Source organism: Coturnix japonica, chromosome 1, assembly GCF_001577835.2.
Source record: "Coturnix japonica isolate 7356 chromosome 1, Coturnix japonica 2.1, whole genome shotgun sequence".
Lineage (NCBI taxonomy): Eukaryota > Metazoa > Chordata > Aves > Galliformes > Phasianidae > Coturnix > Coturnix japonica.
In genome coordinates, this window is record NC_029516.1 from 101,057,106 (window position 1) to 101,070,805 (window position 13,700).

At 34.8% G+C, this 13,700-nt stretch overlaps 1 protein-coding gene across 4 annotated transcripts in view; it reads right to left on the reverse strand.

The window, feature by feature from the left end:
* Positions 1–13,700, reverse strand: part of USP9X (ubiquitin specific peptidase 9 X-linked) — an 87,509-nt gene that overhangs the window by 40,249 nt on the left and 33,560 nt on the right. For all 4 annotated transcript variants that reach the window (XM_015884801.2, XM_015884793.2, XM_015884807.2 and 1 more), the window contains exons 9-15: positions 13,511–13,649; positions 11,830–11,982; positions 10,239–10,343; positions 9,671–9,877; positions 9,004–9,140; positions 5,311–5,444; positions 1,264–1,351 (exon numbers count right to left, since the gene is read on the reverse strand). In XM_015884801.2, the coding sequence (XP_015740287.1) occupies positions 1,264–1,351; positions 5,311–5,444; positions 9,004–9,140; positions 9,671–9,877; positions 10,239–10,343; positions 11,830–11,982; positions 13,511–13,649 (963 nt within the window). The remainder of the gene's footprint in view (positions 1–1,263; positions 1,352–5,310; positions 5,445–9,003; positions 9,141–9,670; positions 9,878–10,238; positions 10,344–11,829; positions 11,983–13,510; positions 13,650–13,700) is intronic.

Here is a 13,700-nt window from a genome sequence, read left to right on the forward strand (position 1 = left end):
GATCAGTCACAAAAATACAATCCTAAAATCTTCATTTATGTCATCAGCCCTCTCATAGTTAGTCTCATGATTTCTTAGCAAAAGTCCACAGGCATCAAAACATTACATTCCAATTAAGAAACAAAATTAGACTAATATTTTACAGAACAATACTAAGTGTCTTATACATATTACATAAGCATGTGCATCTCCTAATGTAAACAGGTCAGTTTAAAAGTCAGGTTACAATGTAAGAAATCATTTCTCTGGTCATTAGCAAAATAACAAAAGGATGCATCAATTATATGGAACAGAACTAGGAACAGAAGTCAGAAATGAAAAAAACTAGTTCTAAGTTTTTCCTTTGTGATAAATCTTATTAAAGAACTATTAAAAACAAATTTAAAAGGTTAATACTAAGAATGTTTCAGGAAAAACACAGGATAATCAAAGTTCTTCAGAATCATTTCTTTTTTTAAATTCAAGGTCTTTTTTATGTAAAAGAAAAGAACTAGTGAATTTAAAAAGAAGATATTTTTACCAAGTAGAAGTGATAAATCAAGTTTGCTATGCATATCCTACTGTACAACTTAAATGGCTATTTAACACTTAATTTCAATTCACAAAAATCACTCTGAAGTTTCTAAATAATTTTTACAATGTTCTTAAAAATAAGCTTAAAAGATTTCACAACTTGACAGTTCATATAATATTACTTGTCTGAACATCAGAACAGAGTTAAAAAATAAAGTTGGGAGAAAGCCTGCAAAGAATCAACAGAATGCAGCTCTGTCACGAGCAGAGATCCTTTGCTTTTTTACATTCAAACAACTGGTATTAAAAAGCCATTCAAGTAATTTTTGTCTGTTTCTCTTAAGACTAACAACCTTAGTTGTATGCCAGTTTACGACTGTGGACTTAAGATTTGGTGTGGTACAACACATCTTCTTTGGAGTATTTAAAATGTTTAGATACATTATCCTAATATGTATGTAACTGCATACATATGCACACCATACTCAAGTCAGTAGGGTTCCGGACATAGAAATATCCCATAGAGATCTTACAGTAGAATTCAAGTCTTGGACTACATAGATGCTAATAAGTTTTAATTCTTACACTAACACAGAAGACCTCTGGGGGAAAAAAAAAAAACCAACCAAAAACACACACTTAGTACATTACTGCATCTGAGTTTTAAAAGATGAGAGATATAGCTACCATGAACTTCTTTCAAGTATCTGAAATACTCCTAGAGAAGAGAATGATCAAGTTAGAACTAACCGTAAGAAATTAAGTCGCTCCTGTACTTCTTGCACATGACTGTATCTGCTTCCTGGTCTTACAGTTTGCGGATCATATTCACCATGCTCTGCAAGTATAAAAAGCTTTATCAGACAACACAAGCCAAGAAGACACGTGGACTTCTTGAAGGACAGAACATATTTGAAGACTTCACGGCCTGAACAAAATCAAAACCTAACGCATTTTCAGGAAGGAGTAAGAAAGCCATTTTCAGAAACCTGCTAACAGTTAATATACATTCTAAATGAAAATGGGCACAGGAAAAGATTGCTGAGGTTTATCAACGAATACCTAAGGGCAGATGCACGTGCTCATCATTCAGTATAACTAAAGTATTGCAGAATAATTAAGAACCTACATTCTACTCAAATTTTTCCTTACTTAAACACATTTTCTTTGGGAAATAAGTCAGTCACAGTAAAAGTACACCATTCACATTACCCAGTGCTTTTTCCTAAAGATGCTCTAGTTTCATTATTGAACATCTTCTCCCTAGCTTGTTTTACCCTCAGAGAAAACCACAACTCCAATTCTTTAATTCTTTTCTAAGTAGCTATATACGTGAGAACACAAAGAGGAAGTAACTGTATGACAAATTTACTTACTGTAAAGCTTGCAAGGATAAAAACAAATCCCTGTGATACTGACAAGATCGAAAGCAGAAGTTGCACAATGTGGAAATAGCACATAAAACTTTTTATCTGCTATTTGTCAAATCGCAGAGTAATGTTCAGCAAACAGCTGTTTGCTTCATACAAACAAGTTTGCGTTTTGAATTTTTCCTCCATAAGAGGTAAAGGCTGGGTATCTCTCAACTTGTTAATATAATAACCATTTTAATTCCGCATGCAAACTGAAGAGAACAGCTACATCAAGAGCTAGTTACGTTGCCACAGATGAATACCCTGATTGAGACTTACTGTTGAAATATTACTGCATACTGATGTTACCTTCAGAAGTAGAACTTAAAAAAACATTACATTAATTCAAATTAAAAAAAATATATATTCCTTTTGTTCAGCAGTTAAGACAATAATTGCTAGTCATAAATTAGAAACCATTGGACATTTATACATTTTTGAATCCTCCAAAACAGGAAGCGCTTCTTTGTTATATACTTCTACTATACACAGGGCTGACAGTTGACCAGTAATACTAGGAAGTATTTCATCATGTTACATGTTCAGCACGACAGTTCCATTATAAAAATAATTATTACTCTACCCCTTGTGTGGAAAGTTGTACAGACTTCATTTAACTAAGACAACCCATCTGTGGAAGACTATTATCATAGTAACATTCACTCATGGTAAAACTCATCTTAAGAACTGAAATCATCACCTTCCTACTGTAATCAAGGAAGGGAAAAAAAAACAACAAAAAAAAACCCACCAAATTTAACACCTGAAGTGCATCACGTGTGTTTCAAAATAAATAGAACTGCCATAAACACAACGCTATATACAACATACAAAAGATACATCAGCTTAAAAATGAAATAAAAGGGAAATCAAAAGACCAGTACTTAAATCATAATGACTAGAAAAGTGGAAACATTCTGTCCGCCTTCAAAATCCTAATGAAGTGAGCATAAACGAGCAATTGCAGAAATAGTGAGAAAAACGCAAAACAAAGCATATAAAACCAGCAAATAAAAGTATTTAAGTATTAGAAGAAAGAAACAAGAAACTCAAGAGAACTGTTAATACAAAATCTAATCTACTGAGATTAAATCATGTCAAGTCTGATGTTTGCAAAGTTTCTGACAAACAAATTTCAAGTATTTAGAATTAAGATCTACCTTTTATATATCAACTCAGCATCTGAACAGCATTGTTTGTCACCAAAACTTGATTAACCAGTACAAAAGTATTACTGAAAATGTCTATGTTAAGAAGCAGATACATATAAAATTAATGATGTATCATATGGTTACTTAAAAAAAACACACATCACAATGCCCTTTTTTAGGATGATGTTACAATACCAGTCACCTTTTCTTACAGAGGATTCTGATGATTTTTCCCTGACTCTTAAGAGTCGGGGGAAGGAACAAGTTCAGTAGAAAGACAACAGAAAAAATAAATAAATCACAGAATCACAGAACAGCTTGGGCTGGAAGGGACCTCAAAGATCATCCAGTTCCAACCACCCTGTCACAAGCAGGGATAGCTCTCACTAGATGAGGCTGCCCAAAGCCCTATCTAGTCTGGCCTGGAACACCTCTTTCTGAGGACAAAGTATTCATTGCTTACAGGAAGAAAGAAAAATTATTACTGTCCCTCTATTTTTGCACTTTGTTGCAAATGGCAAGAAGTTCTGCAGCAGCTTCATCTCCAGAAAGCACAATATAATTGCTTTGTGAGTACACACCAGTTATATTCCACACATTTTTAATTCCTACTGTGCTGAAGATAATTCAATTACTACTTTCTTAAGAGTCACAGTGTGTGCAAAAAGGATGAGGTGAGTGGAGCAGGAAAATGGGATGTGCTTTTTAGCCAAAGACAAAATGTCTACAAGACACTAGCTTAATTTTTCTGCCAAAGCCATTGACCATTTGATAGGTAACATTGTCAAATATGACCTTTTCCTTTCAGAGTTTAAAATTAATGGATGACAGTTCATATACGAATAACACAAGAAGGCTATTTCTGGACAAAAACAAAATTGCACTGGAATACAGCTGCTGATTATGTTTCCTTCATAACACTAAGGTTGAACCCTAGATTTTCATTGCTGACAAAGCAAAAAAAAAAAAAAAAGAGTTATCCATATAGTTAAGATAGAAGCTTAAGAAGAATAAATGGAATTGTTTTTATTTTACTTTTGCATAGCTTAATAGTTTACAATAGTTACACAGAAAAACATACATTCTATTCCACCTTCTCAAACAAGATTAAGCTTAGAAACTTTTGCTTGAGAATGAAGCATTTAGTAACATTTTAATATAATTAGAACAACATTCTCATTAATGAAGCAACTCTGATTACAGTAAACTCTCACATGTTTCGCTGAACAGCAAAATACAGCAGTGGTACACAGATTTAGCTTAAATGTTGTTTTAATTGACCTGTACCAGGCTGAAGCTATCATCTTCACATTGCACCACTAGTAAAACAAGTTTTCAAAGACTTATCTTAGGTATTTATATTGAGTACTCCAAATCAGTTCCAGAACTAAAGGTGTGTAGGTATAGGAAAAGATACCCACACACAAATACACTTTGTGTATTTTTTTGTGCAGTACACACACATTCCGTCTTCTCTGAACAACCACCACTAAATTCCTACAGAATATACTGTGCCACTTTCAAGATGCAAAGCCTGGTAGTAAGCAGCTCCAGAATAGGATGGCTCCTAGTTTCAGTCAGTGAAAGAGATGTATCAGGGTGAATTTCCTTCTCTATTCCACTGGCTTTGTTTAACACATAGAGTTCTGCAGTACAGAATTGCAGGGAAGGTCCTTGTCCAACATTTTGATTCCCTACTTCAGAATCTAGAAAGCTAGTTTCCTTCAAGGATAAGAGGATAAAATAATAAGCGCAGGGTTGAGTCTACACTGAAATTTATCAGTACTAGCACAGTGTGCTGCCAAAGTATTACCGCTAACAAATACAGCAAGCAGCTAAGCAGAACCGCATGATTAAAAAAAACAAACAGCAGAAGTGATAAAAGAACTTCTAAAAGGATACTAAACAAAATGCAAAATAGATGTGGAAGAAAATCCAAGATTAATATTAGGACCTTCCACAGAGATAACCACTCTAGTCTAAGTAGGGCAAGATTATCAGTCCATATATAAATGAGAATACCACTTCCCCATAACTGCAACCATGAATAAAAACAGTTGCATTTTAAGTTTTTCTTGACCAGTCTGACAACACCCCGAAGGCTATCAGACTCACAAATGTTCTAAAATAAACATACAAACAGTTACTTCATGATGATAATCTGCTTTCAATTGCATTTGCAGCTGGAGCTCTCACACGCTATTTTATGAGGCTAATTTTTGTTTAAAACTTACCTTTAGCATACTGCCTCATGCTTTCCATATAGGCAGACAGATTTTCTGCAACCAATGTCACTAGGGCATGATTGTGCTGAAGTTGATTGATTAAGTCATGTCGGTAAAACACATGGGGACTTCGCTGTGTTTGACTGAAATTAAAATGCAAATGTTGTCAGAAAAGCTGAGGAGATATGGATGTAACAGTTCATAAATCTACTTAGGAAATCCACGCCTTTAATGCAAGTTTCAAGTTTTGATGAAGTATCTACAACATACAGAGTATTAATTCTCTGACAGCATTCTTTTTTCTCTTCTGAAAACAATACTAGTTTTACCAGCAATTACAGTAGTTACTTAACAAGGATGGCACAGCTGCAGAACGTACAAACGATATCAAAGCATCCGAGCAGCTAAACATGCTGCAGTTTTAGAGTTTAAAACCACATGCCATGAATGCTATCAAATTCTAGAATGTGGGACTAATCACCCCTGTAGAATAACCTCAGAAGGCCTCAACTCCTCCAGTTCAGGGCACTCAGTCTCATCTGCATGACTAACACCGATTTGCACAGTTCTACTGAGAGAGAGAGAGGGGAAAAAAGCAGCTATTTATTGTACTGCCTCTCTGATGATCACATAGCCTGACCAAGAAAAAATTAAATAAGGTTTCAGAACTGTTTTCCTTTCGTTCAGCACTTAGATTCCAGAATTAGCCAATAGATTACTGGTAGGAACTCTCATCCGTCTCATCTACAACACTACAGTTATCACAATATCTTTCAAGAACAGTAGGGAAGGCAAGAGATTTCAGCCCCAGCTGTTACTGATTACGCATCTGATAACCACATTTCACTGTAGATGCAACAACAGCTAAATTGATTCATCAGACCAAAGAACGCTGTCAATCTGGGTTTAAAAGACAGAAGCCATTAACAGATATCCACAGCCATATTATCTGCTACCAACAGAATTTGGCATGCAAAGCAGAGAAATCATCAAAAGATGAAGTTGCATAACATGTAGAGTTTTCCAGAATGCTTTCAAAAAAGCAACACTTAAAGTAGAAACTGTGTTAAAAAAGATTAAGTGAAATGAAAGCAGAAAGGCAGAAAACATAAATAACTTCATATATACGGAAAGAATATCTTTTGTTTTCACTGTGAGAAGCTTCCAATTATACTTCATTCCAGCTTGGTCAACTCCCTTTGCTCAGCATAAACTAGCAGTAAAACTAGCAGAAAACTGGATGTCTGTTTTGTGGCTACCTGGGAGGTCAGCTCTAGACAGAAAGATGCATTTACAAAGGACAACATTAAAAAAGAACTTTGATACTTTGGGAAATACATATGATGAAACAACTAAAGGAACCAGCACAAACAAGAGAGAGTATTTTTGCTGAATCAAGCTGCTGACATATGTACTCGTATACCCACAATAATATGCATTTGTACCAATCTTATTAAACACAGCTATAGGCAAGCATTATCTGCAAAAGCTAAGGAGATCTTCCAAAAGGTATTTATCACATCTCCTAACTCACATGCACAAATAGTAAATTTGGACACATGGATTCACTTTGCTTAGCAACCAGTTCAAAAAGTTTAATTATAATAACTAGAGTTATGAGCTACGAGTTGTTGCACAGTATTTGTGAGGAACACTTATACTGCTATTTTAGCCATCTGCTAGGATGGAGTCCAAGGCAACGTGATAGTCTCTGTGCACAGGAAAAAAAGCTGATCTGACAAGATTTTTCAAGCTTGCTTTCTACAATTAAAACAGACTTCACATGAAACTACAGAATTATCCCTTAAGCATCTAAGGTTGGCCTAATTGATGTTTCCATTGTGACATACTGCTTTACTATTAAGATGATGAGCATGAAAAGTTGATGTTAACAGCAAAACTGTCACCTTCTCACTGCTGTTCTCTTGAGTGGATATTAAAAGAGAACGTACAGCAAGAAAAATTACCATTTTGAGATGGATGCCAAAATAATTTGGAAATGGTAATAAAAACATACAACAACTAAACTGCATCTTTATTTGCTAGAAAACTATTCTCAGAGTGACAAAGACCCAACTACTTAATTTAAATGGCTTTATTTCAAAACAATAAGATCATTTATCTGCACATATAACTTGCCTAATACTGCACATAACTCAGCTTTCCAAGTTGAGGGATCTTCCATTAGACCAATACATGCTATCAGACATTAAAAACAGATATTAGAAGTGTAAATAACAGGCTGAAACCAGCAAATTCTACTTTTAGGTTTCAAGAAACAAAACTTGAGGCCAAATGAACTGTTGCCCCAGTGCAGCCACAAAACTCTTTAACTCTTGCAGAAGGTCCTGCCAATATTCAGTTCATTCTCCTCAACAAGTATGAGATTAGTCTCCAAAATTACTGCTAGGATAGATCCAGGTCAATCTAAGACTGGCCCTGCAGGAGACTCTTCCCTTCATTCAACACAGAAAAATATGACAACCAATTGTATAAACAATAAAAATCAATCTGCTGAGTAATGAAGTTGACTATTCCTTAGTACTAACAGGTATCCTATAACCAGTGCAATAATTACTTCCTAACACTACGACAATTCTCCTTAAGCTAAACTCCACAAAGAAATGCCATGTTTTCAGAATTTAAATGTTGCCAAAGCAACTGTATAACCAATTTGCCGCTTTCCTCAACTTCAAAATTTATTAGAAACACTTAAATGATCCCTAAAAGAATCTCTACAATACCAATGGCATAAGGTAATTTATACTTATGTATGCAGACCATCAGCAGCTTTAGTTGTTTCTGCATAAGACTGACGCTTTACTGCTGCGAAGGTTTCTTTCAAATGTGGCAAATGAACAAAATATCTGATCAGAAAAAGATTCAAGTCATCTAACTGCTTGCCTTACAAGGAACCTGAATTTCTACAACAAAAAGAGAAGTTCTTCCCAAGATTAATTCAGAGCAGAAACTCAGTTGGTACTTTGGATGAGTTCCACTTCACTAAGTCAGAGCAAAGCTCCTTTGTTACAGTATTGTGCTAAGAATTGTCCAACTTGAACAGGTACCACAAGGTACCAAACTTGCACACAAAATAATGTTTATTCTTTATACGTTGTGTGCTCATTTCACTGTAAGGCATAGAAGTCCATAAACAACAGAGAACAAATCCAAATAGCTATAAATCAGTCTACCATTCTAAAAATGAGTAAAAGCACATTTGAGAAAAAAAAGAGCTTTCTTACTGGACACCATGTGTTTGAAGGCTGTCTATATACATTAAAATAAACCCAATAGCATCCTCAAATACAAATCATTTAACTCAAGTTCTGCCTGCCTCCATAAAGAAAAATACAGCAAAAAATTGGTCATTCCTGCCCTTTCAACTTATAATTGACACAGAATCACAGATCTGAAGGGGATGGAATAGACCTCTAGAGATCGTCTAAGTCCAACCCCCACCCACAAAGCAGGCTCCCAAGATCAGGCTGTACAGGTAGGCGTCCAGATGGGTCTTGAACATCTCCAGAGAAGGGGACTCCACAACCTCTCTGGGCAGCCTGTTTCAATGCTCCATCACCCTCACTGTGTAGAAGTTCTTATGCACATTTGGGTGGAACTTCCTATGCTATGGATGTTTCCCCTTGTCCTATTGACATGCACTGCTGAAGAGAAAATACTGTATTTGCATTCCATTCTTACCTCAAGTTTTGTGGTGCTTCACCAAACAAACTGCAAATTTCTCTAATTTGTTTCAGTGCAGGAATGACCCATTTGTCATTTGTGCGAAGCTCTTCTATAAAACGATCTATCCACTGGATCTTTTGTGTATCTCGATCCTTAAAGAACAAGGGTTTGCAATTAAGAGCTTTTCAAAAACCATAATAATTCCCCTACTTATTTGCTTCTAACACAGTATATACAAAGCTAAGCAAATACTACATTCAACTGAGTACTGAAGCATGCATTCATAAGATAAACAGATCAGGACTGCATGCTAGTAAGATACTATGTGACACCTACCTCTCTAATTAAAAAGATGGGTGGAGAGATGCTCCACCTACTTATTTTGATTGGGTTCTTGGCAACTCACATATGGTTATTATAGTATATATAGTATATTGCCAATTGCTTTAGTAGTTGTAAACAAGACAGGAAAATCTCTATTTCACTCTCCAATTAAAGCCCCAACTGTGTTATTTAAAATACATTCTGTCACATTTTAATAAATGCCTGAATATTCATTCTTTCACTTCATTATGAAGAACACTTTTGTTCTATTATCAAAAACCACACACACTTTCCTCAGGGAGTAAAACGAAACTGCTAGCGACTGATTTCACAACAAAAATCATTCCAGATTACCCACCTGTGAACAGCTGTAATCTAAGATTTTAATGTGGGCACTAAGAGCCTGGTCCATGATATCAACTGGTACATCATCGCTGTGAGCCAAATTCCACAAAAGGTTCAGCACTTTGTGTGCCATCACACCATCCTTGTCATCTTCTGCAAGACGACGGATTAACTCAAGTAGCTTCTCACGCTGTTTTTTGCTTGCGTTTGTCCAACTTGCCTAAAGATAGATTTTATTTAATATGAAAACTACACTTTTTAATTTCATATGTTATAGTTCAAACTGTAAATATGATGCAGAAAATATAAAGATGCAACTATAAACTATATAAATAGCTTTCATATTTCTTTCATTAAAAATAATTGCAATGTATAACTCAAAACTGAGCAGTTCTAGTATTTATAGATAAGATGTACTCAACTTTGAGACTTTAAGCACCTTTAAATCAACATCACAGATATGCCTGTAAAACTTAACAATACACCAGTGTCTATTTCACTGGTAGTCAAAACAGGCTGGACTTAGCTATTTCTTGGAAGTGCAACCCATTTCCTGAATAGGAAAAAGCACGCATAGTTACCTTAAAACAATCGAACAAGTGATCAAGCTGTTCAGGAGAGAAATCCCAAGCTAATTTTGCAAGGAGATCATGTACATTCTTTACAATGGCTTCATGTTTTCCTGCCTGTTAAGAAGACAAAATTGACCAACATCTGTCATCAACACTGTCAAGGTGTTGAGTTATATACTAGGTAGCATTTTCAATTAGAGTTTGGTGTATATCATCACTTTGACATTTAAAGGAGGAAGAAAAAAAAAAAGGCTGACTTTTAACACTGCTTTCCTACAATTCCCCATAGGATAATGCATCCCGTGCTTTAAACCTGCACTCATGGAAAAACAACTTCAGGTTACATGAATCAACAGCAGATATATGACAGAAAAATCTTCTCTAAGTGGAGAATTAAAAAACCATACATAGAAAAAAACCAACCCTTTTATGTAATTAGTCCTGTACAAAATGCACGTATAAGCAGTTTTGAAATCATTTCAAGCCTGCATCAGTAGCTCACTTTAAAACAGCAAAAATTAAACGAATACGCCTTGCCTTAGAAATCTTAATCGCATGCCTTAAATTTACATTAAATTGTGGTGAATTTAGAGAATAACGATACATTTTCTCTTGATGTATTTAATCCTCATTTATATATACATATTTATTTATTTATATAAAAACTATTTATTTCATTTTTATAAATAAAAATTATTTATTTATATAAAATATATATATATATATATATATATATTTTTTTTTTTTTTTTTTTTTCTTTTCTCCTTAACTCAGACTTGGCTCATCCTTGAGGGCTTCTAAATACTTGCTAACTTTAAAAACGAACAAAAACACCTCCCAAAACATTAAATCACATCATATAGGGCATTATCCAAATACCCCAAACAATGAGAAGTACAGGGCATCATCTACATCTTCAGCAAGCCTGTTCCAGTGTTTGACCACCTCAGAGGAAAGGAAATTGCTCCTAATGTCCAGTCTGATGCAGCTTTGAGCCACTCTCAAGCATACTGTCACAAGATAACAAGAAGGAAAGATGAGCACATCTCTCCCTACTTGCCCTGCTCAGAGGTTATCCCTCAGCCTTTACAAGCCCAGTTCCCTCAGGTTCTCCTCATAACATATGCCCTCCAGCTGTTTCATCAGCTTTGTTGCCCTCCTCTGGTCATAGTTAAATATCTTAATTTTTTTTTAGACTGTTAAGCTCAGAATTGCAAAAAACCCTCTAAGCATCTAAAACATCACAAGCCACATTTAACTCTGGTTGAGTTGGCTTACAGCATGTGGTACTGCCTGATCCTGTGCTTCTAAAACGTAGCTCTTAAGAAGTAACCAGCACTTGTGGACCTGAGCCATAAAGGTTGATTCCTAGAGGACATAGCTCTTTGAAGACTTTATATACATGTGCAGTTGACCTCCTTCACTGAATATACTTGAGAAGATAATTCTGAGACAGAAAGTCCCCAAAACGAACACTACTTGACTGCAGATCTATCTTAAGTTTTGTCTAATACCAATTATAAGAAGCACAAGTCATCTCAGTTCACGACAGAACAAGTTTCTCTCCGCTCAGGAGCAGACTAACAGCTTAATACTTTACCTGTGCAGCCCAAATGTTGTCAAGATCCTGCAAAGTGAGGGCTTTTTCTTTGATGACGAAACGAAGAATCTTCTCTAACTTCTCTACGTATTGAGGTTGATGAAGACTATCTCTCAACACAATTGATAAAATATTATTCTGCTGGATCCATTCCTGATTGTAAAAAGAAAGAAGTGTCATCTCTAATTACTGAAGTGTTGTTAACAACATTTAAGCTAAAAAGAAAAAGTTCAATCTGTTACAGATTAATGAAGTATTATAACTACGAGAATCCAGAACGTTGCAGTACAAGGTGTTTATATATAAATTCATTTCTTAAAAAAAAGAATCCATGTTTAAAATAATCCAATATGCCAGTCATTGTAATATCTTAAAACATTTTTTTCCAGCCTATTAAAATCATGATCTCAAAGCATTAAAAAAAAATATTCAAGCAACTTCAAACAAACGGTCGGTGGGAAGTACGGTCAAATCTTCTCCTCAAGGAACAAAACTTTTCCACTTCACAACCACTGATAGAAAATATATTGTTTAAGACATTTCTATAGCTCTACTGGTACGTTCTATATCATACCATGCAAAAAAGGCATAGGAAAAAAATGAAGTGTAAAAATGTTGGATTATTTCCATATTTCCACTTACAGGTATTTTTAATGCTTCTAATTGAATTAGAGGGAAATATTCAAGCAATGTTTAAGTAGATGGATTTTTCCCAGTGGCACAATTGCCTGAAAATAGCTTTATACACCAACTGAAGCAAAGCAGCATTCTGAACATCAAGAAAGAAAACAAGTATTCTTTCAAATACAGTATCCTTGATTACAGAAGCATTCAATCTGGTCTCATGAAATACTTAAATCTAGATGTTTTTACTTAAAAACAGAGGCCTTGTCTGAGATGATTAACTACAAGGAATGTGTGAAAAAAGCATATCTTCCTATTTATCGAAAAGGTCAAATTTTGCAAGAATTTCTTTTTGCCAGCAGTTCCTCTGCAGATTATAGACCAGTAACTCGCTACAATGTTGACCAATGGTGCAAAAATAACTTCAAGTTCCACAAAGTTTAAGAGTTAAATTCTTAACTTTACAGATGCTCATTTTATTAGTTAGCCACTTACACACTGAAGCACAGAATGATATCTAAAGCATATGAATATTAAATATAATCACAAAATAGGATGTCTAGAGTTTCCTTTACCAAAGAATAGATAGAAATTCTATTTACTTTCTACATCTTTCAACTTCTGAAAAATGAAATGCAGAATGATTACTCAATTCTGACTAGAAAATTTATTTGATGTATAAAAGAAGAACTAGATTCTCATTTAATGAACATTCATTTTTAGGTTTGGCATCACTAAAGTTTCATAAGATGAAACCAGCGTGATCCAATTTTTTTCATTTTCTTTTTTAAACACCATATAGAAATCATGCTATTCAAGGATCTCTTCTTAAAACAAGTTTTTAGTGGCACAAAAAATATTTAACAAGCTTTGGAACAAATGCAGCCATTTTTAACAGAAAGACTACTGTGTAAATGACTTATTACCATGATGTGATATGTATTGTTTAGAATATTACATAGCAGTGTTCAGCATCTATCATATATAGCTACTTCTATGGGCAGAGCGATAAGGAGGACAAAAATCTCTTCAATAATTTAAGGTGAAGAGAACTTACTGCCATCCTTTCAGCTGTAAGCCATTCCTCCTCTTCAGGATTACCATGCCGGTGAGTATAATACGATACACTGGATATTACTTTGTTAACTTCATTTAGTGCATTCATTTTACCATTGAAAGAAGAAATTTGTAACAACCTGTAAGAGAAATTAAATGCAGTTAGTGTGAAACAAATATTAACAGTAGCA